The following is a 22,675-nucleotide window of genomic DNA, read 5'->3' as shown; positions in this document are numbered from 1 at the left end:
GCAAAAACTGTCTTTAGAGCTAGATTTTAGAGGATATAAGCTGCATTTGACTTGTTATACAGTCTCTACTGGACACATTAGATTAGTGAACACATTTGTCCTGATTCCTTCCTACCAGTTTGAGAGATTACAGGAACAGCACTGGAATGTTGAGGTACACACTCAACATTGTAAAGAGAACAAGAGTACAGTCCCAATCACTTCCCTTCACTCTTTTATCAAATCAACATGTTAACTTGGGTTTGCATTTTTTTTAAAGCTGATTCTAAAGATTACTTGGTTAATATCAAAAGTAGCATTATACTTGAGATAGGAAAGTTTTATATATCTGATCTCTAGATGGTGTGGAAGAGTTAATTGTCCATCACATATACTCGTTCATCCTTTTTCTTCATTTGTGAAAAATTGGTGGCAACAGATTAACTTAAGGCTGTATTCTAACCTTGTTCTGCTGGCAGTTATATTTTGAGCAGTCGCCATTTTCTGCAGTCCACATCTTTTCTGTAATGGGCCTTCAGCTCCCGATCCCAGTTTGCTTCTTGACCAGATATCTCTTAAAAAGAGGACTGAAAGGCAGTGTGCAGGTTAACCTCCTGTGGTAAGGGCATGGAATGCCCTACCTGCTAGTGTCGTCAACTCAGCCACATTAGGGAGATTTAAACGATCCGTAGATAGGCACATGGATGATTTTGGGATAGTGTAGGGGGACGAGCTGAGAATAGTTCACAGGTCGGCGCAACATCAAGGGCCCAAGGGCCTGTTCTGCGCTGTATTGTTCTATGTACTTTGATTAGTGTGCCTCTCATCCTATCTGAATCAGCTGATGGCCATAGAATGACATAGAGGACTGTTTTTAGCAGGGGAGGGATGTAGAAATGCAAAAAGTTGAATTGCAAATTTATTTTCTTTTAGCTTTCAGACCTTTTGTATACTATATGTTAATAAACAACTGCATTCCAGTATAGCTGTATCGACAAGGAAGTCCTGGTTGTGTCTCTTTCCCACCCCCCCACCCCACAAAAGAAAGCATAACTCTGCAGTTCCAGGGGACAGGAAGAAAATCAAGGTGAAACTGTAATGGGGTAGGTAAGAAAGCATCTGCTCACGTGCTTTTTGTTTTCATTGAGAATAAATGGTGTGGATCTGAGGAGTGATTGTGGACCACCAATCTGAACAAGGGGCTTCATGTAATAAAATGATGTAAGCAGACTTGTGATCTTATAATGTTTGCAAAGTTCTGGAAATAATGCAGATAGATGCTCTGTTTTGAATCGTGAGCTTTCACACAACAGCATTACTTCTGAACCATGTTATTTAATTACAAGTCTCTAATGTTTACAATTATCTTTCTTACAGTTATAGCACTTGTACCTTGTGTATTGATTCTAGGTGAAGATGGATAAAACATGATTGCCAGCGACTTAAGTTTCTGCTGCAATGGAGAGGAAAGATCCCCATGCTAGGTGCAAAGATCTGCAGTGGTCAGAAAGAAACACAAACCATGGATATATGAAGGAAGAGCAACGGTTGTCTCATCACAGCCATTCCCAGTTTGATGAGATACGACAGCCAGGTGTCAGTCTCCTTTGTGATGATAAAACAACTGATTTTCCAAACTACTCTTGTGGTGCCCGGTGCGATGGTGCTGACTCAAGTCAATATATTTCGGAACATGTCTGTACCTCTCGTGGTAATATGAGCTGGCAAAGGACAAGTCATCAAGCTTCGAGAAATAATGATAGTGGGATCTGTACGCCAGTTACCTTGACAGATTGGACATTTGGTGATGTAAACTGCTTTGATCACAAAGGACCGTGTTCGGATCAACTTTTAGATGAAGAGTTGAAGACACTGGAGATGGAAGGGTTGAACTTCCCATGTGGGCATCTGGATTTTACAGGGCAGATGCCATCCCTTTATTGTTCAGACATGTCAGGTGATGAGTGCAACCTTCAAAACACAAAGATGGAGTTGGCCGGCATTGAGAAGCCATACTCTCTCACTGGTGTAACTGATTGTGAAAATGTGTCTGAGAAGGATTCACGTGAAAACGGATGTGTCTCCTCCATTCATCGAAGGGAGATTTCTACCTGTACTCACATGTTTTTAGAAGGCTGCCTTCAACCAGGCAGCTATGGAGACCACAACTTCCCTTTCAAGACAGATGACAATCTATCTTTCCTCGACAACTTAGATTGTATCCGTTCTACCAATACTTCTCAAGAAGATGGGATAGATGAATGTAATGAATTCAATGAAGGTGAAGGCATGGATGAAAACCCAGTAAAAACTGTGGAAGATATCAGCCAACCTGTGAGGTTTAGCAGCAGGAAAAGCAATAAACGCCAGAGAAACAAATCGGCAACAAAAGATAACTCTTCAAACATCTATGATAAGGATGATGCAAGGGAGCATGTGAAGAAGAATGGCAAGTCTTCAACTGCTAATAAACAGAGGCACACAAAGGCTGAGAGGAAACGACAGCATGCTGACAACCGGGACAGATTAAAGAGTGGAGTGCAAAAACAAACTCAGGAGCTGCTTTGGAAATGTGTAACCTATATAAAAATTCTAATGGATGTTATTCTTTTTGTGACTCTCAAGTGTGGAGAGTGTGTGGAGTTAGGAGGCAAACTTGTGTATTCGTGTTGCCAGATACAAAAAGAAGACTTTATTTACTTAAAGGGCAATGCAAGGACCTCATGTCTGTGGCTTCTTAAGCATGCAAAATCGGTGTCAGGGAAGCTTAAATGGTTTTGCTTTTCCTCAACAAAGATGACTATAAAGATTTTAAAAATGCTGCTTGCTCTGCTTTTTCTCGTACTAATGTTATTTATAGGATGTTTACGACTCTGCTACAAATATGGAAAATCTGGGATTTCCAGGATATTTCAGAGGTTGCCCATATGGGGCAAAGAAAACTTTCCCCATTTCCCAGTTGTTCGCTTTCTGCACAGCTTGTGCTCATCTATAGCAGAATCTAGGGCTTGGAATTATTTGAAAAGACTATGGGAAAAATTGAAAATGCGATCCTGGCTAACTGGTAAATGGCGGACTGCAGGCCAGTCTCCAGTTCTATCCCCCCACTCACCTAGTGGTAGTAGATACCAGCCAGATCACGAGGTGGACAGGCTACTAGCAATGGCCGATATGCCAGAAGAGGATCTGGATCCTTTTAAAGTTCTGGGCGTGGAGGTAATGGCCACTGATGCCGAGCTAAAAAAGGCTTATCGGCAGTTGGCCGTACTGGTGAGTGCTACGTGAAAGCATTTTAGTTAAAAACAAAATTAATCTGTCTATCTGATTTGCTTATTTCTGTTTGACTACCACAACCAAAGTTTTAAATATTGAATGTCTAAAATTTGCTTTCATTTTCCACCTCTTTGGTATAACCTGTACAAATATTGCTCATACTTCTCTGGTTAGCCTTTTTTTTAAACACGATGCTGTTACCTGAGAGAGTAATGAATATTTACAGCAATTTAAAATTTTCCTCAATTCCAAAGACTTCTCATGTCTAGTTTACTGTTTCCTGTGTGTCAGTGGCTTTTAGGTATTGAACCTAAGGTCAGCCATTTTGTCAGTGGTCACTTGGATGCGTTTCTGGAAGGGGAGAGTTGGATAATGACTAGGAGCTGGAACCCAGTAGATTTTTTTTTTCCTTCTTTGCTCACCTCTGTTGTACCAAATTAATTTGTAGTAATTGGTTGTGATACCCAAAATCAAGACTCTGCAGACTGAGCCAGGTCTGTATGGTCCATTGTCAAGGTTTTATTGTATATTTACCTCCTTAACCATTGGAAAGGAGGTGGGTAGTGCTTTATTAAAATAATTTTTCTGTTCAGTCAGATAATTTAATATCATTTGATCCAGCTGTATTCGTCTGATATTTTGAAATCTTGATTTCCTAATGTTACATGAGCTTACCTGGTAATATTTTTCATTTGCAGCACTATCTGGGAGATTGTTCAACATTTGGTTATGAGAATGCTGGTGCCCTGTTTATTTAAAAAAAATTCATTTATGTAGTGCCTTTAGCACAGCAAATTCACCCAAGGCATTTAGCAAAATGGGCACTAAACCAGAATGTTTGCTGTTGCACTCTGCCTGCACAGTGGTGTAATGTCAGTGTTGGATTTGTCTTTCCTGTGTCACATTGAGTTCTCTGTCTTGGTTCTGTTACTGAGCAAAAAAGCAGTGGTGCTCAAGACTGCATTCTGAACGCCAGTGGCTGAATCTCTGACTTCCAGACCTCAGTCACTGGTACCATGTAGAACGTAATTGACAGTGATCAGACATCTCCTCTAAAACAAAAAATTTAACCAGCAGCCACTTCCTCTGGCATTGTAGAGGAGTAAATGTGAAATCAGGCAATTTAGACTAACATTCTGTAAGTATAGAAAAAGAGAATTACATTTCTGTAGTGCCTTTCACAACTTTGGGGCATCCAAAACGCTTTGCAGCCAATGAAGTACTTTTTGAAGTGTAGTCACTGTTGTACGAAACGCAGCAGCCAATTTGTGCATAGCATGCTCCCGCAAACTGATGTGTTATAATGGCCAGATCATCATTTTTTTCAAGATGTTGATCAATATTCTGCAGGATGCCAAAAGTAGCTCCTCTGAAAATTAGTGGCTGAGGAATCTTTTCTGTCCACCTGAGAAGATACACAGACTCTCTCTCCTGTTAAACGTCTCATCCAAAAGAGAACACCTCTGTCAGTGCCACACTAGTGTCAGCATGGATATTGTGTTCCAGTCACCAGTGGAGCTTGAACCCACATCCTTCTAACTCCGAGGTGATAGCTATACCAACTGAACCATGGCTGACAGCTGAATAAACAGGTTTTTTTTGTACTGAAATACCTTTTGATCAAAATGGGTGAATGGACAAAATTAATTTGCTCTGTGTCTAAAAACATTGCATGATGCATTTTGCACTAAATTGTAACATAATTATCTGGACCTTTGTGGAGTAGGGCATCATGTAACATGTCCAGTTTTTTTTTTCATTCTCCCCCCCCCCCCCACTCTTCTCATTTTGTTTATGCTAGAAATGTGAGCTGCTATCGGGGCATCTGGAACCTCTGAACAGTGGGTCCAACGAGCTCATCATCTTAACCATTTTGCAAATGATACAAAGGATGAATGAGAAGGACATGAAGTGAATTAGTTTCAAATATAATTTGAAAGCAAGGGAGAGAAAGATTGAATTAAGAAAAAGGGAAAATGAGTAAAGTGCTTTTGAAAATCTCCAAATAGTTTACTAGGTGCAGGAATGAGAATCCACACTTTTCATGTTGCTGCTTCTCGCAGAGGAGGTTGAGTAATATTGCAAGACTGTATAGGATCCTTCAGTTGCTAAATATCAACCCTCACTGTCTCCGGCTGTTCAGTTCACTAAGGCGCAAATGCAGCAATTCTTCAAAATCCAAAGGGAGTTTGACAACGTGCTGTCTTGCAAGGCTAACAATGAAGCAGCGCAAATTGTCTGGCAGCTGTGGCAGTTCGCAATTCAGTTTGCAGACCTTGTCCCCTCTGCAAGTCGGTCTAACTCAACGCTAAAAACAGCAAGTGCATTAAACTGGCCATTATTTTTCCCAGCAAGATCTGATGCTGTTTCAGCTAAAACAGCAGTCATTTATTATTTAAATATAAAACAAGATGAGTTGCTTTCTTGTCTTCCCTCATTTTGCAACCTATTCTATTTAAGTTTTGATAATGTACTTTTTGCTTCTCCTTTTATTGTGGTTAATTTTATAACAATGCTGCTGTGGTTAGTTAACTAACTAACAGAAGACATTTCTCTTTTTAAAAAAAGATCAATCTTCTGATCAGCATTCTCCTTTAGAGCTTTTGAGACTTTATAAAACTCGTATTCTCTGGACTGGTGCCAAAATCTGAAAGACGGTAAAGATTGTAAATTCTCAAAAGGAAATTTCTACAAGGTTCAAACCATATGCAACATTCAGAAAGTTACAGTCTGATTGGTTCGGAGCAGGTCATCTAATTTTAACTGTGCAATTGTTGCCTCCAGTCCAAAGGTTTTGACTACCCTGCAGAAGTGAGAGAGCGTGGTGCTGAAAAAGCGCAGCAGGTTAGGCAGCATCCAAGGAGCAAGAAAGTTGATGTTTTGGGCAGGACCGTTCCTCAGGACTTTCTCCTACTACCCTGCAGAATCCAGGTTGAGATCTGGGATGCATGGCAAATGCACTGCCTCTCCTCAATGCTGACAGTCAGCTTTCTTGTCAGTATTTGTTTTACAGTTCTTGGTGTAACTGATTTAAAAAGAACTCCTAACTGTGGTTACCAGGTTGACCTGAGCAGAGTTTGGTGTTTTATTCTCTCTCTCTCTCTCTCTCTGTCCTTTCAATGCTATTATTCATGGTGATTAGTTTCATCTTTGATTCTAGTCGGAGATTGTCAAAGAGAGCGCCCTGGGGAAGGGCATATAGTTGGCCAATTGAGGTATTGTGCATGGCACAAACTTAGTAGCAAATAGATTTTATAAAATTGATTGATTTATTATAGGAATGCCTTTATTATCACAGAGAGAGCTTACAGTTGATTATCAATAAATGTGAAGTGTATTATGATCCTGTTCTTTTTTATTACACATAGTATGGATATGGTAGGGTGTTACATTCATTTGAACTGTTCCTGATCTTTAGGAAGCTGCCGTTGATGCCCTGAAAATAAGCATGTCTTATTTCACAAACTACTACCTGTGTCGTCTTAAACCAGTCTTGAGCACTTCACGTTCTGTACATCCATTCATACATAGAATATATTCAGATTCAGAAGTAAATGAATGTTGCTACAATCCCTGTCTGTATTTGCTCATACTGTTACTGAACATTTGCTCAATCTGTTTCCATACTGATATCTAACAGAATCCATGACTCGTAGCCCCAGTGAGGGTTAATTTATTTTAGTTTCCATTTGCAAATTTGGAATGTTAGATGCAGTTTATATAAACATTAAGTTTTGAAATATACAGATTTTTTTTCCTGCTAGTTAGAAAGTTATGTCTAAAACTTTAAAATTTGTCATCAGAAGTATCTTGCTGGAAATGGTAACTTCTCTCTAACTGTGGTAGGGGGACACCACTGAGGCACCAAATATGCTGATCGCAGAAGGTCAGGTTTGGTAAGAGAAATATAATTTTAATATGAGAAGAGGTAAGCAAGAATTTGTATTTATAAAGTGCCTTTCACTGCCTCGAACACAGGGTATTTTACCCTCTATCAAATATGTTTAATCTGTAGCTACTATGGTAATGGTGGGGAAATGCACAGCAAAGTTCTACAAAAAAAACAGATAAAATAAATTGTCTTTTCTGGGAAATTAATTTTGAAGAACAAATTTTAGGCAGAGTACCAGGAATCTCCTTGTGCTTCCATTAATGTTATGAGATCTTTTACATTCACTTGAGAATGCAGTTGGGGCCTCAGTTTAGTGTCCCAATTTCTGGATTGCTGTTTGTCAGTCCACGTAACTTACAAGAAGCATTACATGTAGACATAAATACATGAAAAATGTGCATTTTGAGATATACAACTAAGCAACCTTTGTCCAATAGGTAAACAATATTAATCACAACATTCAGACTTGCACAAGAAAATATCAAATCTACAAATTCAAAAATTCTACATATGTGAAGATGTGCTGATTTCTGCAGTGTTTGTGCAGCTCTACATGAGTGAACTCTTCACCATTGTTGGGATCCTCCTTTATTTCCACAGCTTAAGAACAGTGTGCTAGGGTTCTTTCTCTCTGTTGGCAGTGTGTTATATCATGTAATGCTTTGCTGTACATCGGTGGATTTGACAACCTATAACAGTATTTTGGTGAGTCTCATTATTTCAATCTAATAAATGATACAATTTTAGCATTTTAGAATATTGTTTTGCTGTGAAATAATCTGTAATTGGTGAATTTTCTTGTGTTAGTGTTTATTTCTGAGCCTAGATTGTACCAACACATTGTTCGACTCTAGAGGGCATCACAACTGAGTTTGAACTGTCCTTACCTGATATTCTGAAATTCTCGAGTCATACACTGTATTGATTACTATTTAGTATTTTTGTTTCTTCTTCCTTTCTTTCTTTGTGCACCTCACCTCAAAGGGACAGGGTGCTGAAGTGAATTGTGGCAACTCATTGGCTACAAATGAAGTAATAACAAAGCCTTTTGGGGAAAGCTGGGAGCTTCCTCATTTGTTTGTATTCCTATTCAATAAGTCACTAGCGGTTCGTAAATCTTGATTTTAGTAATTTATTTCCACCCAAGATTTGTAGGATAAGCCTTGGTTGAATTTTTTTTTAAAATCCAGAATTGCTAGTCTTCACTTTGAGATATTATTGGATGTAGCTGAACAAGGTGCATTAGATTGAGAAACTGTTCTCTTTAACAGCCCACATTGTGATTGCAGGTTCATCCTGACAAAAACCAACACCCACGATCAGAAGAAGCCTTTAAAGTGGTGCGAGCAGCGTGGGATATTGTGAGCAATCCTGAGAGAAGGAAGGAATATGAAATGTAAGCAAAATTCAGCGCTGCATTCCGGACATGGCCTGTGATTCTTTTGGGATCAAAGTCTTAATGTTAATTTACCTTCTATTCCTCTTGTGATATGAATACTTCAACATTTTTGATTTACTCATCTTTTTTTTAATTATTTTAATTCAAAGTTTACCACATTTGATTAATTTAGGGAGCAAAAATCTGCTCGTACTGTTTGTTCGAGCTATCACCATTTTATCACAGGACTAGGTTTAAACACACCTCCTGATCAAAGGAATTAGTCTCCTCACTGAATACACAAGTCCCAAATTAACTAAGTCTGGAGAAATTTGACTAATTTCCTACTACTACATCACAAAACTGTAAACTCCATATCATAGTAGTAACTTGTCAGTCTCCTGCAGCAATGTTATATGGATGATTTGGAAGTACTTGATGGTGAAGCTGGATATAAAAGTTTCCCTGTACTGCCAACACTCCTATTGTTCATCATAAAAATCCATCAGAATGTGCATCAACAAATATGATTTGGCTGCTCAAATACCTAATTAGCTGCAGTTGACCCTACTTTTCTTTGATGTTTCATTACTTTTTAAGATTTTGTTTTTGTAACCTCTTTCTGTTTTACATGCATCTAATTAGCTTCATGGTTTCTGATTGAAGAAGGATGTGACTGAAGTAATTTTCATTCTCCATGTAAGGCTATGCAACAGGGGAATGTTTGAGGCGCCATACCTGCTATTACTTTGTGCTACTTGTGCTGTGCAACAGCAACTTGGGGCGATTGGTCCCTTTATTCTCTTGGTCTCCAAACTGAAGCAGTGTTTTCCTATTCAGATCCCATGGCACAATTTGAAGAAGAGCAGAGGGACCTTCCCCCTGTCCTGGCCAGCGTTGATCCCTCAACCAACCTGATCAAAATCAAATTGTGTAGTTGTTCACTCATTTGCTATTTGGATCTTGCTGCGCGCAAATTTGCTGCTGCATTTGCTTTTTTAACAGTGACTGATTGCACTTCAAAAAAAAAATCATTTTGTTTGTTGTAAAGCACTTTGGACCATCCTGCAGATGTGATGAGGTGCTGTGTAAATGCAGCTTTCTTGTGTATCTTTTCAATTTATTGGAGCTGTCTTTCTCCAGGCATGGATATTAAAAGCTTACTGTAAAGAGAGGTTTGTACTGAGTCTTTGTTTATATTCTGAGGAATTGTAGAATCCAAGTTTACTTTTGAATACTTTCTGCTCTTGATTTATTTCCAGATATAACTGGATATTTTTGTGTTTATTGTTTTCAGCAAACGGGCTGCAGAGAGTGAGTTACATCGGTCCATGAACGAGTTTCTCACCAAACTCCAGGATGACCTAAAGGAAGCCATGAACACTATGATGTGCAGTAAATGTGAAGGAAAACACAAGTTTGTGCTCTTGTTTATCTGTTAAATAAATGTAAAGCTGAGTGATTTCCTCTCCAGTTTTCCCATCTTCCTTTCCTCAAGGTGCACTCTCTAGTTGGAGTAAGATTTTGTGGATCCCAAATGCTGTTTGGTGTTTCCTTTAACTGACTGTTCATCACTTGAGCCGAGATAATCAATATTAGTCTATTCAGCCATAATGCTAAGACCAACATTTGTCTGTAGCAGCAGCAATCAAATGTGGCAATTCTGCCTGATTTAATTTTCAACTTTAGGAACTCTATGACCAGTTGCATTGTGTGCCATTGCCCAGGTCAGCACTTGCCATTTTTCTGTCATTATTTTCATAATTTTGTTTGATTTGGCAGTTGTTCACTGCTTATGTACTCAACGTTAATAGTATTTCTGCTCAATGTCAGCATTGCCACAACAATCACATTGCACTAAAGAAGAGAATTTTATCAGATAATGTATGACATGAATATTCCTTTTATCCTGTGAGTGATGAAACTAAAACATGTAGATTATAACATAATTTGAGTGGGTACTTACTAGTTATGAATTATAGGTGTTCAAATAAACGAATTCTTCCTTTTTGAAAAAAGAGAGGCATCTTCCCCAGCTGTTTGCTGTTGGAATCCACCATCTCGTACCTCCCTAGTTGGTTTCTGTCCTCAAAAGCCCCTGACCTGTTTCACTCCCAGACTTTATGCACACCTTGTTCTCTTTCTCCTTGCAGCCCATACATGCATTGAAGTGTGAATGCCACAAGATAGTCATGTGTATTAAAAATAAATGCTCCAGGATAGATTGTGTATTATGGTTTTGAGTCACTCTTCTAAGTATAATTCCTCATCTACCTATGGTGAAAATAAAGTTGTAATTTCCTTTGCAGGAGATTTGAGATGGATCGTGACCCACAGGCTGCTCGATACTGTGCAGAGTGTAACAAGAGGCACTCTGTGGAGGATGGAGACTTCTGGGCAGAGTCAAGCATGCTGGGATTGAAAATCACTTACTTTGCCATGATGGATGGCAAAGTCTATGACATCACAGGTAAGGAGATTGGAAATTGGACAACACACATCCTTCCCCCACCCCCAATACCTTCCTGTTAAATTTTAAAAAGAACACAGACTCAAAGATTTTAGTGAGACTTGTGCATAAAATATGAAGCTCAATGAAGAGTGCAGGAAGACATGCCAGGACCAGCAAGGGCATACCAGATCCAGCACCAGGCCTATCTAAAAATGCAATGCCAAATTGCTGAAGCTACAAAACAAGAGTACCTAAAAATGCAGTAATTCCACAAACAATTAATCAGATATAAGCTCTGCAGTTCTATGACATTCAGTCGTAAATGGTGGTGGACAATTAAACAACTGGAGGAGGAACCTCCACAAACCTTCGCACCCTCAATAAAAGGGGTCCAGCACATAAGTGCAAAAGATAAGACCAAAGCATTTGCAACAATCTTCAGCCATCTGAGTGGATAATCCATCTCTGCCTCCTTCTGAGGTACCCAGCATCACAGATGCCAGTCTTCAGCGAATTCGGTTCACTCCACATGATATCGAGAAATGGCTGGAGGCACTGGATACTGCAAAGGCAATGGCCATGGACGATGTTCCAGCAAGAGTGCTAACATTGTGCACCAGACCTAACTGCACCCTTACCCAGCTTCAAGTACGGTTACAGCACTGGTATCTACATGACAATGTTGAAAATTGAGCAGAAATGTTCTGTATGCACAAAGCACGGCAGATCCAACTCGATACTTACTGCCCTATCAGTATACCCTCCATCACCAGTCAAGTGTTGGAAGATGTTATCAACAATGCTATTCAGAGACATGAGAAATAATTTACTCACTGGTGCTCACTTTGAGTTCCACCACAGCCACTCGGCTTCTGACCTCATCGTAGCTTTGGTTCAAACAAAAGAGCTCGCTTCCAGAGGTGAGGTGAGAGAGACTGCCCTTGACATTAAGACTGCATTTGATCTCGTGTGGCATTAAGGAACCCTAGGAAAACGAGTCAGTGGGAATCAGGGGAAAACACTGCTGTTTATAGACCTATCTGGTACAAAGAAGGGTGGCTGTGGTTGCTGGAGATCAGTCATCTCTGCAGGAGTTCCTCAGGGTAGCGTCGGAGGCCCAACCATCTTCAGCTGCTTCATTGGAAGTGGGGATGTTCACGGTGCAATGTTCAGAATATTCATAATTCCTCAGATACTGAAACAGCGCATGTTCAAATGCTGCAACACCTGAACAATATCCAGATTTGGGCTGATGTGTGGCAAGGACATTTCTGCCACACCAGGGAATGACCATCTCCAACAAGAGAGAATACAACCATTACCCCTTGAAATTCAATGGCATTGCCGTCACTGGATCTCCCTATTATCAACATCCTGGGGGTTTACCATTTTCCAGAAACTAAACTGGGCTAGCCATGTAGATGCAGTGACGACAAGAGCAATTCAGGCTAGGAATCATGCAGCGAGTAACTCTCCTTCTGACTACCCAAAGCCTGTCCACTATCTGCATGGCACAAGTTAGGAACGTGATGGAATGCTCCCCTCTTGTCTGAGGAGAAAGTGAGGTCTGCAGACGCTGGAGATCAAAGCTGAAACTTTATTGCTGGAACAGCACAGCAGGTCAGGCAGCATCTAGGGAACAGAAGATTCGACGTTTCGGGCACATGATTCCTGAAGAAGGGCATGTGCCCGAAACGTCGAATCTTCTGTTCCCTAGATGCTGCCTGACCTGCTGTGCTGTTCCAGCAATAAAGTTTCAGCTCCCCTCTTGTCTGGATGAGTGCAACTGTAACAACATTCAAGAAGCTTGACACCCATCCAGGACCAAGCCGTCTACTTGATTGATACCAGTACTGATGTCCGTGAAATCATTGCCAATTGTCAGAAGAAACCATTTCGTTCACTAATGTCCTTTTGTGAAGGAAATCTGCCATCCTTATCTAGTTTGGCCCACATGTGAACCTAAACCCACTGCAATGTAGTTGACTCTCAACTGCCCTCTGAAATGGCCAAGCAAGCTATTCAGTTGTACCAATCGTTACGGAGTCTCAAAGAAATGAAAACAGACTGATCACCTGGCATCGACCTAGGCACTGGAAAGTACAACCGCAGAAACAGCCCTGTCAACCCTGCAAAGTCCTTCCAACATCTGGGGTCCAGTGCCAACATTGGGAGAGCTGTCTTACAGACTAGCATAGCCTGACATGGTCTTACTCACAGAATCATACCTTACAGGCCATGTCCCAAACACCACCATCACCGTCCCTGGATGTGTCCTGTCCCACCAACAGGACAGACCCAGCAGAGGTGGTGGCACAGTGGGAGGGAGTTGCCTGGGATCCTCAATATTGACTCTGGACCTCATGAATTCGCATGGCTTAAGGTTAAACATAGGCAAAGAAACCTGATTATCACCTACCGTCTTCTCTCAGCAGATGAATTGGTACTCCTCCACGTTGAACAACACTTTGAGGAAGCACTGAGGATGGGCAATGCACAGAACGTCCTCTGGGTGGGGGATTTCATCATCACCACCAAGAGTTGCTCGGCAATAGTACTACTGATCAAAGTGTTCGGGTCCTAAAGGACAAAAATGCGAGACTGGGGTCTGCAGCAGGTAGTAAGGGAACCAACAAGAGGGAGAAGCCTACTTGACCTCATCTTTACCAATCTGCCAGGTGCAGACACATTCTGTCCATGACAGTATCGGGAAGAGCAACCACTGCACAGTCCTTGTGGAGACAAAATCCTGCCTGCACATTGAGAATAATCTCCATCATGTTGTGTGGCATTATCACTGTGCTAAATGGGACAAACTTCAAATAGATCTAGCAACTCAAGACTGGGCATCATTGAGGCACTACGGGCCATCAATAGCAGCAGAATTGTACTCCAGCAATCTGTAACCTCATGACTTGGCATATCCTCCGCTCAACCTTGACCATTAAGCCAGGGGATCAACTCTGGTTCAATGGAGAGTGCAGGAGGGCATGCCAGGAACAGTGGTTCAAAAGGTAGCCCACCACTACCTTCTCAAGGGTAACTAGGGATGGGCAATAAATGCTGGCCAGCAAGCAATGCCCACATCCCACAAATAAATAAAAGAAAATCACAAACATTCACTTCCTCTAGCATTGATGCTCAGTAACGCCAGTGTGTACTATCTACAAGATGCTTTTCAGAAATTCACCAAGGCTTCTTAAACAGCACATTTCCAAACACATGACCACTACTATCTAGACAGGGCAGCACATGTATAGGAGCACCGCTAACCTACAAGTATTTCTCCAAGCCGTGCACCATCCTGGCTTGGAAATATATCATTGTTCATTCAGCATCACTGGGTTAAATCTTGGAATTCCTTCCCTAATAGCATTGTGGATCTACCTACAGCATGTGGACTGTAGGAGCTCAAGAAGGCAGCTCACCACCACCTTCTCAAGGACAATAGGGATGGGCAATAAATGTTGGCCCAACCACTAGCATCCACATCGCATGAATGATTTTAGAACTGAAGTTTGGAGATAATTTGCTGTATAAAGTTTTCAGTTGTGGTAGCTTCAGCAGAATGGTGTTGTGTTCAAAAGGCAAGGATTTGTAACCTGACCTGGAGCACTATTTGCAAAGCATAAACACGAACATAAATCAGTTGCGTCAAGCAGCCTGTTTCTGTGATCTAAAACGCTTAATGCAACATGAAAATGTGTTATTTGGCTTGATTATTGGGTGGTAAATGTCAATATGGTGGCAAATAAATATCAATTCTCTTGAGTTTTAGTAGCAACAAAATGTCAAGACTAAAACCTGCGGAAGTGAGATACTGAGATAGTGAAGTTGCTAGTCTCTGAATAAACACTGACTCACTAGTAAATTAGCAGGAATGTAAATTAGATTAAATATACTTCATAACAACTGTTTGTTACTGTTCTTACCATCTCAAATTCATCAGTTGGTCTCATCGTTCCAACAATTCCAATTCAATAGGGAAGGCGATCACCCAGTGGTATTGCATTAGACTGTTAATCTGAAGAGGAGAAAGTGAGGACTGCAGATGCTGGAGAGTCAGAGTCAAAAAGCATGTGGCTAGAAAAGCACAGCAGGTCAGGCAGCATCCAAGGAGCAGGAAAATCAATGTTTCGGGCATAAGCCCTTCATCAGTTTCCTGATAGAACGGCTTATGCCCGAAACTTCGACTCTCCTGCTCCTTGGGATGCTGCCTGACCTGTGCTTTTCCAGCACTCTGCTTTTCAACTATTAATCTAGAGACCCAGGTTCACATCCTGCCATAGCAGATGGTGAAATTTGAATTCAATGTAAAAGAAAAACATCTGAAATTTAGAGTATAATGGTGACCATGAAACTGTTGTTGATTTGTTTTTGTTTTCCAGCTAATTTACTTCACTAATGTTCTTCAGGGGAAGAAACTGCCATCCTTACCTGGTCTAGCCTACATGTGACACTCACCACAGCAATGTGGTTAACTCCACAACTGCCCTCTGAATGAATTAAAAATAATGCAACTGCAATTATTTTCCATGTGCCTTACAGTATCTCTTGATTCAGGTTCATTTCACATGGACCTAATATTTAACTAGCATGAACATTTTTTTCAAAGTTGTTATCCCTTGTAAGCCATTACTGACCTTTTGGAATTCTTCTACAATCTCCTAGAGCATCATTCTGGAATATCCAATTAAAATCTTATTCCAGAAATACTTTAAAAGCCTGTCTTCAGCAATGAACACTGTACTAAAAGAAAAATACGAGAAGTCAACTATGATTTTCAAATCCTAAGGTTGAAAAGCCTTTGAAATCACCTTTTTGGTTTTTGAGAGAATTGGGAGATGACGCCTGTGTTTGGCACATGTTGATTTCTTGGTTGGTTCTGATGTAAAATGGTAACTTGGTGTTTTTCAATATGGAGGGAGGAATAGGAGGAGATCATTCGCATAACTTGAGGCTGTTATACAGGAGTAGGAGAAGGCCATTCAGCCCCTCAGATCTGTTCTGTCTTTCAATCTGATCATGACAGACCTATACCTCAAGTCCAATTACCTGTTCAGCTCTATGACTCTTAATACCCTCCTCCAAAACAAATATCAGTTTGAAATTCACTCGTGCCCTTTCCAGTGGATTATTGGGAGTCAATTGGTTAAAAACTAGGGAGTGGGGTCATTGTCGAATTCGTACTCCGACTGCGCAGTACTGAATAGGACCCAAGAGCAAACATAGAAAGCATCTGGATTTCTCTGCATTGTTTATTCTAGCCTGAGAGAAATTCCACAGACATGTCTCTGTTGCGTTAGAAAAATTATGAGAGATTAATAATTCATATAGAAGTTAAGTAACTCGCTGTTTGTTTTGTTTATCCCTTCTCTCTTCAGAGTGGGCTGGGTGTCAGAGGGTTGGAATATCTCCTGATATACATAATGTTCCTTACCATATATCCTTTGCTACACGAACTTCTGGAAACAGTGGTAGACATAGGTAAGTAAATGTAGAGATGTTCACTATTAATCTTCCAGTTGTTTTCTCCTCCCTATAATGTCTTTGGCCCTATAATGTGAATTTTGTAGCGCAGTAATCAAAGCACAGGTTCACAGGCAAGCTATGCACAGGAGGTAAGTGTGTCTAGACAAAATTATTACCTTGGTACCTTTTTTAGCAGGCATGTCAATGTCTCAGTTGTAACAATTAAATGAGGTCAGTACAGTAAAACCTAGCTGAATACTCAGTCTTGTGCAGATTTTCAATGACTTTACAAGGCTAGCAGCACAGCTTGCACATCAGTGCTGTGTTCAGGTTATTATAAAATAAGAATTGGAGAATGGTTACGGGGCAAAAGAAGTCTATATGGCCTGTTGTGTTTGCTAGCTCTCTGCAGGAGTAATTCACATGGTCACCTCCCATGTCATTTTCCCTGTGGATTTGCTTTTCTTCTTTTCACAATTATCACTTTCATTTTGATAACTATATAATTAAATCTGAATCTACCACACTCAGGCAGTGAATTCCAGATCCAAACCACTCACTGTAAAAAAAATTTTTCCTTATATTGCATTTGGTTCTTTTGTCAATCACCCTTAAATTTGGTGTTTTCTGGTTCATGATCTTTCCACCAATAGGAAATCTCTCCTTTATCTACTCTGTACTGACCTCTCATGATTTTGAATACCCCTATCAAATCTTCCCTTAACTATCTTTCTGTAAACCCCAGCTTCTCTATTCCATCTACATAACTGAAGTTCCTCATCTCTGGAATAATTCTTGCTAGGTGAAAGGTAGTGGTTGCAGGACACGTGTAACTTTAGTGGTGCAGTGGTTTGAGTTATTGAACTAGTAATTGAGTTCAAATCCCATTTTAACAGTCTGGGAATCTGAGTTAAGTTTTAAAATCTAAAAACAAAAACTAGGATTAGTAAAACTGAAACATAAGAATGAGGAGTGGGAATAGGCCAATTGGCTCTTTGAGTATACTCCACTATTCAATAAGATCATGGCTTCTCTGTTGTATTCCCATCTCCTCCCAAAACCTATGCCACTGTATTAAAATCGATCTACCTCCACCTTAAAAATTCAATGATCCCATCTTCTTTGGTAATGAGTTCCAGAATTGTACAACCCTGAGATAAGTAATTTTTCCACATTTTGGTCCTAAAAGGGTGACCTCTAATTTTGAAGGAATGCCCCTAGTTCTGGCCTTAGCCATAAGAGGAAATATAATTTCTACATCCATGTTGTCAGACCCTTCAATATACTGTGTATTTCAATCAAGTCACCCTCACACTTCTAAACTCCAATGAAAACCAGTCCAGTCTTTCCTCATTAGCCAACCTACTTATTCCAGGTATTGATCTAGTGAACCTTCTCTGAATCATCTCCAACACATTTACATGATTCCTTAAGGAGACCAAAACTGTACACTGTATTCAAGATGTGGTCTCACCAATGTCCTGTATATATTGTAAAACATGAGGCCCCAGCACAAATCTCTGCAGGACGTCAATCTTCTATCCTTAATACGTTATCCCTTTTACTTTGTGCAATAACTTTGTGTGGCACTTTTTTTTAGATTAGATTACTTAGTGTGGAAACAGGCCCTTTGGCCCAACAAGTCCACACCGACCCTCCGAAGAGCAACCCACCCAGACCCATTCCCCTACATTTACCCTTCACCTAACACTATGGGTAATTTAGCATGACCAATTCACCTAACCTGCACATTTTTGGACTGTGGGAGGAAACCGGAGCACCTGGAGGAAACCCACACAAACACGCGGAGACTGTGCAAACTCCACACAGACAGTTGCCCGAGGTGGGAATTGAACCCGGGTCTCTGGCGCTGTGAGGCAACAGTGCTAGCCACCGTGCCGCCCACATCCATGTTGTCAGACCCTTCAATGTACTTTGTTGAATGACTTCTAGAAATCAAAGTACAGTATGTCAACACACTGCCCCATTATCTAGAGAACTCCAATAAATTGATTAAACGTTACTTCCCTTTTAACAAAATCATGCTGACTCTTCCCAATAACCTTATACTCCACAACCACCTGATGAAGGAGCAGTGCTCCGAAAGCTAGTGCTTCCAAATAAATCTGTTGGACTATAACCTGGTGTTGTGATTTTTAATTTTATACACCCCAGTCCAACACCAGCATTTCCAAATCCCAATAACCTTGTTCTTCTGAGTGTCCACTATGATCTCCTTAACGAGCAGTTCTGACACCTTTCTCACAATAGTCATCAAGCTAACTGGTCTGTAGTTACTGGTTTTCTGCTTCCCTCCTTTTAAATGGAGGGGACATATTTATGCTACTTTTCAGTCTGATGGAACCTTCCCAGACTATCTCTAATTTTGGAAAATTAGCATCAATGCATTTACTGCATTGAGCCAAGGATGAAGTCCATCAGGACCTGGGGAACTTGTCAGCTTGCAGCTCAGTAATGCTTCCTTGGTGATTGTAATTTCAACAAGTTCCTCTTTTCTTTCTACCTCTTGATTTACAGCTATTACTGGGATGAATTTTGTATCCTCTATAGTAAAAACAGAAGCAAAATATTTGTTCATTTCATTCACTATTGCCTTCTAATCTATTATTAACTCTCCATTCTCACTCACTAAAGGACTAACTCGCTTTATTTACACTTTTTCTTTAGTAAGAATTTCTACATGTATTTACTATCTATTGTTTACACTTCTAGCCAGCGCCCTGTCATACTCAGGTTGATCAGAAAGAAGAAATTAAAGTCATTCTCTGCCATTCTTTCTATTCTGGCCAATCATCCAACTTGCTACTCATCTTTTGCACAGTTATGTTTTTTTCTTAAGTTTTTGCTTATTCTGAAATATTGCTTTAATTATCTGCTACAGCTTCTCTATTGATCTATCTCCTAGCCTATTATTGCATTTCACTTTGGTAGCTCAGCTCTCAAGCCTATATAGTGGCTTTTATTTAAATTTGAAATACTAATCTTAGATCCACTCTTCTCCCTTTCAAACAGGATGTAAAATGCAATCCTATGTTGGTTGCAACTGTTGAGAGGCTCCTTAACTCTGAGGTCATTATACAATACAGAGTCCAATATAACCTGCTCTCTGGTTGGTTCCAGATATGTAGTTCTAAGAAGCTACCTCAGAATCATTCAATGAACTCCTCCTCATCCAGGCTACCATTGCTAATCTAATATTCTAGTTATATGCAGATTAAAGTCACCCATGATTATTGCTGTCCCTTTATCACAAGCACCCAGTATACATTGTGGTTACTATAAGAGAGTCTGTAGACCACTTCCCCTAGTGACCTATTATTCCTCATCTCCACCCAAATCAGTTTTACATCCTGATTTCCTGAATCAAGGTCACCTCTAACTACTGCACTGATTAACAGTGCTACCTCTCCCTTTTTACCAGCTTTGAATGTCTTATATCCCTTAATATTCAGGTCCACTCCTTGTCATTCTGCAGCTGCATCTCTGTAATGGCTATCATATTTATCTATTCCAATGTGTGCTACGTGCAGTCAGATTCGGAGTGTTTAGTTTTGTCTTTTGTTATCTTTGTAACATCTGTTAGTCTCTCTAACCTCTCTGGTTATTCTCTGATTTTCATTTCTTGTATTACTATGTTGCTGTCTTGCTTCAACTCTACCTTTTAACTATAACTATCCAAGTTTAAAACCTCCTCTGCTTCCTTCATTATGTGTACATCAGTGCCAACAGGCCAGGTGCCAGTGTCCCACTGGAAACCACTTCTCCCACATATATCTTTGAGCTAAGCATTCATTACTCTCTTATTTGCCTGATATGAATTTGAACATGGCTCCATAATCTAAAGATTATTTCCTGTTTGAGGTTGTGTTTTGTAATTTAGTGCCCATCTTTTCATACTTCCTCAGCAGAACCTCTTTCCTAGGTCTACCTCTGCTTACTGGTATCAACATGAGCCTGGACAACTGGATCCTTCCCCTCTCACTGCAAGTTCTTTTCCAACCCAGAGCAGATATCCTGAACCTGGCTACTGGACACAGCACAGCTGTCTGGACTTGCCCTCTTTGTTGCAGTGAACAACTGGGCCATCAAGCAGCACCTGTTCAGCAATAATCTGCTCACTGATGCCAGGTTTAGGTTCCATCAGGGCCACTCAGCTCCTGACTTTATTTGCAGCCTTTGTTCAAATAGGGACAAAAGAGCTGAATTCCAGAGGGAAAGTGAAAGTGACAGCAAGGCTGCATTTGACTGTGTGTGGCATCAAGGAGCCAAGCAAAACTTGAATTCACTGGGAATCAGGGAAAACTCTGCATTGTTTGGAATCATATCTGGCACAAGGGAAAGTGGCTGTGATTTTTAGAGATCACTCATCTCCACTCTAGGGCATCTCTGCAGGAGTTTCTCAGTCATGTCCTAGGTCAACCTCATTAGCATTATTTAGTGATATTCCCTTTCTGATAAAGTCAGAAGTGGGAATGTTCGCTGATAATTGCACAATGTTCAGCACCATTCGTGACTCCTCAGATACTGAGGCAGTCCATTTCCAAATGCGTCAAGACCTGGACAATATGTAGGCTTGGGCCGACAAGGGGAAAGTAATATTCATGCCATGCACACGTCAAGGAATGACCATCTCCAACAAGAGGGAATTTAACAATTACCCTTTGACATTCAGTGGCATTACCATCAGTGAATCCCCTGTTATCAACATCTTGGGATTACCATTGACCAGAAACTCAACTGGACTAACCATATAAATAGTGGCCTCAATAGAAAATCAGAGGCTAGGAATACTGCAATGTATAAGCCACCTCCTGATTCTACGAAGCCTATCTACCATCTACAAGAAATAAGTCAGGAGTGTGATGGAATGCTCCCCACTTGCCTAGATGGGTACAGCTTCATCAACATCCAAGACAAAGCACCACATCCACAAACATACGCTCCCTCCAACACCAACATTCAATAGCAGCAGCATTGTGTACCATCTACAAGATCTACTACAGAAATTCACCAAACATCCTTGGCAATTGTAGGTTTGGATGGTACTGTTGATCATCTAGAAGGCCATGGGCAGCAGATACATGGGAACCCTACCACCTCCAAGTTTCAAACAGTGCCATTCCTTCAGTGTTGCTGGGTCAAAATCCTGGAACTCTTGAATAACTTTGTGAGTCTACTTCTGGGTATACAGACTGCAAAGGTTCAAGAAGGCAGCTGACCATCATCATCATCATCACCTCAAGAGCAACTAGGGATGGGCAATAAATGCTAGCCTGGCCAGTGGATGCCCATGTCTCATGAGTGAGATGAAAGAAAAATGTCAAACACCCTCCTTATGCTGAACCTGACTAAGGCTATGTTCCTTTTTGCTCCTCCTACTTGAATGGCTTTCTTTGTCCATGGTACCTTTGTCAGTTAGGTCTTTTCAGCTTGGTTGGATGGAAGTGTAGGTTTCACAATAGATGACCTAAAACTTTTTGGACAGTTACAAAACCAGAGGCTCCTGCGTTCCTGTCTGCTGGGTACCCTTGCCTGCATCACGCGCAGTCACACCCTCCTGTCCCTGACCACTGGCCAAATCCGATGATCCCATCCTAAGGGGTGTGGTTGCCTCCTGGAATAAAGTATTCAGGTGACTTCCCCTCCCTGATGTACAGTGTCTGCAGCTCTGAATTCAACCCACTGACTGACGTTCCTGAAACTGCAGATGGATTTATCCTTAATCATGCTGGCATCCAGAAGTTCAAGCATCTTGTAGTCACAGCACATCACCTGCACTGCCAGCTTTATTGTGTTAATTAATAAACATTAATTAAATGGCTGGGAATTGTAAATTTCACCAGTGCAGATAAAGATCTTACAATTACTAATAGTTATGCTGGTTGTAGGTTGGTAATCATATATACAGTCCCAAACAGCAGTTACTCATAGACGCATTATCTCTCTGTTGTGGCTTAATTTTTTTTTTCCCCCAATCAGATGTTCTCCAGAAGGAGAAGCTCCAGGCCGAGGCCTCCTTTTATCTTCTGCTGTCTCATCTCTCTGCTGTCTTGAAGCTAAAGGGCTGGGTCCCAGAACCTGCGCCTCCACCTGTTCTCTGTTGCTGCTTGCTGCTGTCTTGAAACTCTGCAATTGCTCTCCAATTGTCTTTAATATCCAACTGGCCTCATTATTGTTTTTATTTTAGTAAAGGAAATCTGCAACTTTA

At 40.7% G+C, this 22,675-nt stretch overlaps 1 protein-coding gene across 3 annotated transcripts in view; it reads left to right on the top strand.

Moving 5' to 3' along the window:
* Positions 1-22,675, top strand: part of dnajc14 (DnaJ (Hsp40) homolog, subfamily C, member 14) — a 42,313-nt gene that overhangs the window by 14,432 nt on the left and 5,206 nt on the right. For all 3 annotated transcript variants that reach the window (XM_043681671.2, XM_043681672.2, XM_043681673.2), the window contains exons 2-6: positions 1,390-3,249; positions 8,434-8,540; positions 9,820-9,939; positions 10,832-10,992; positions 16,359-16,461. In XM_043681671.2, the coding sequence (XP_043537606.1) occupies positions 1,438-3,249; positions 8,434-8,540; positions 9,820-9,939; positions 10,832-10,992; positions 16,359-16,461 (2,303 nt within the window). In that variant the 5' untranslated portion in view covers positions 1,390-1,437. The remainder of the gene's footprint in view (positions 1-1,389; positions 3,250-8,433; positions 8,541-9,819; positions 9,940-10,831; positions 10,993-16,358; positions 16,462-22,675) is intronic.

This window comes from Chiloscyllium plagiosum, unplaced genomic scaffold (assembly GCF_037043375.1).
Source record: "Chiloscyllium plagiosum isolate Xiang-an unplaced genomic scaffold, Cpla_swu_hap1 HiC_scaffold_53X, whole genome shotgun sequence".
Taxonomy (NCBI): Eukaryota; Metazoa; Chordata; class Chondrichthyes; order Orectolobiformes; family Hemiscylliidae; genus Chiloscyllium; species Chiloscyllium plagiosum.
This window is presented reverse-complemented; position numbering and strand designations above follow the sequence as displayed.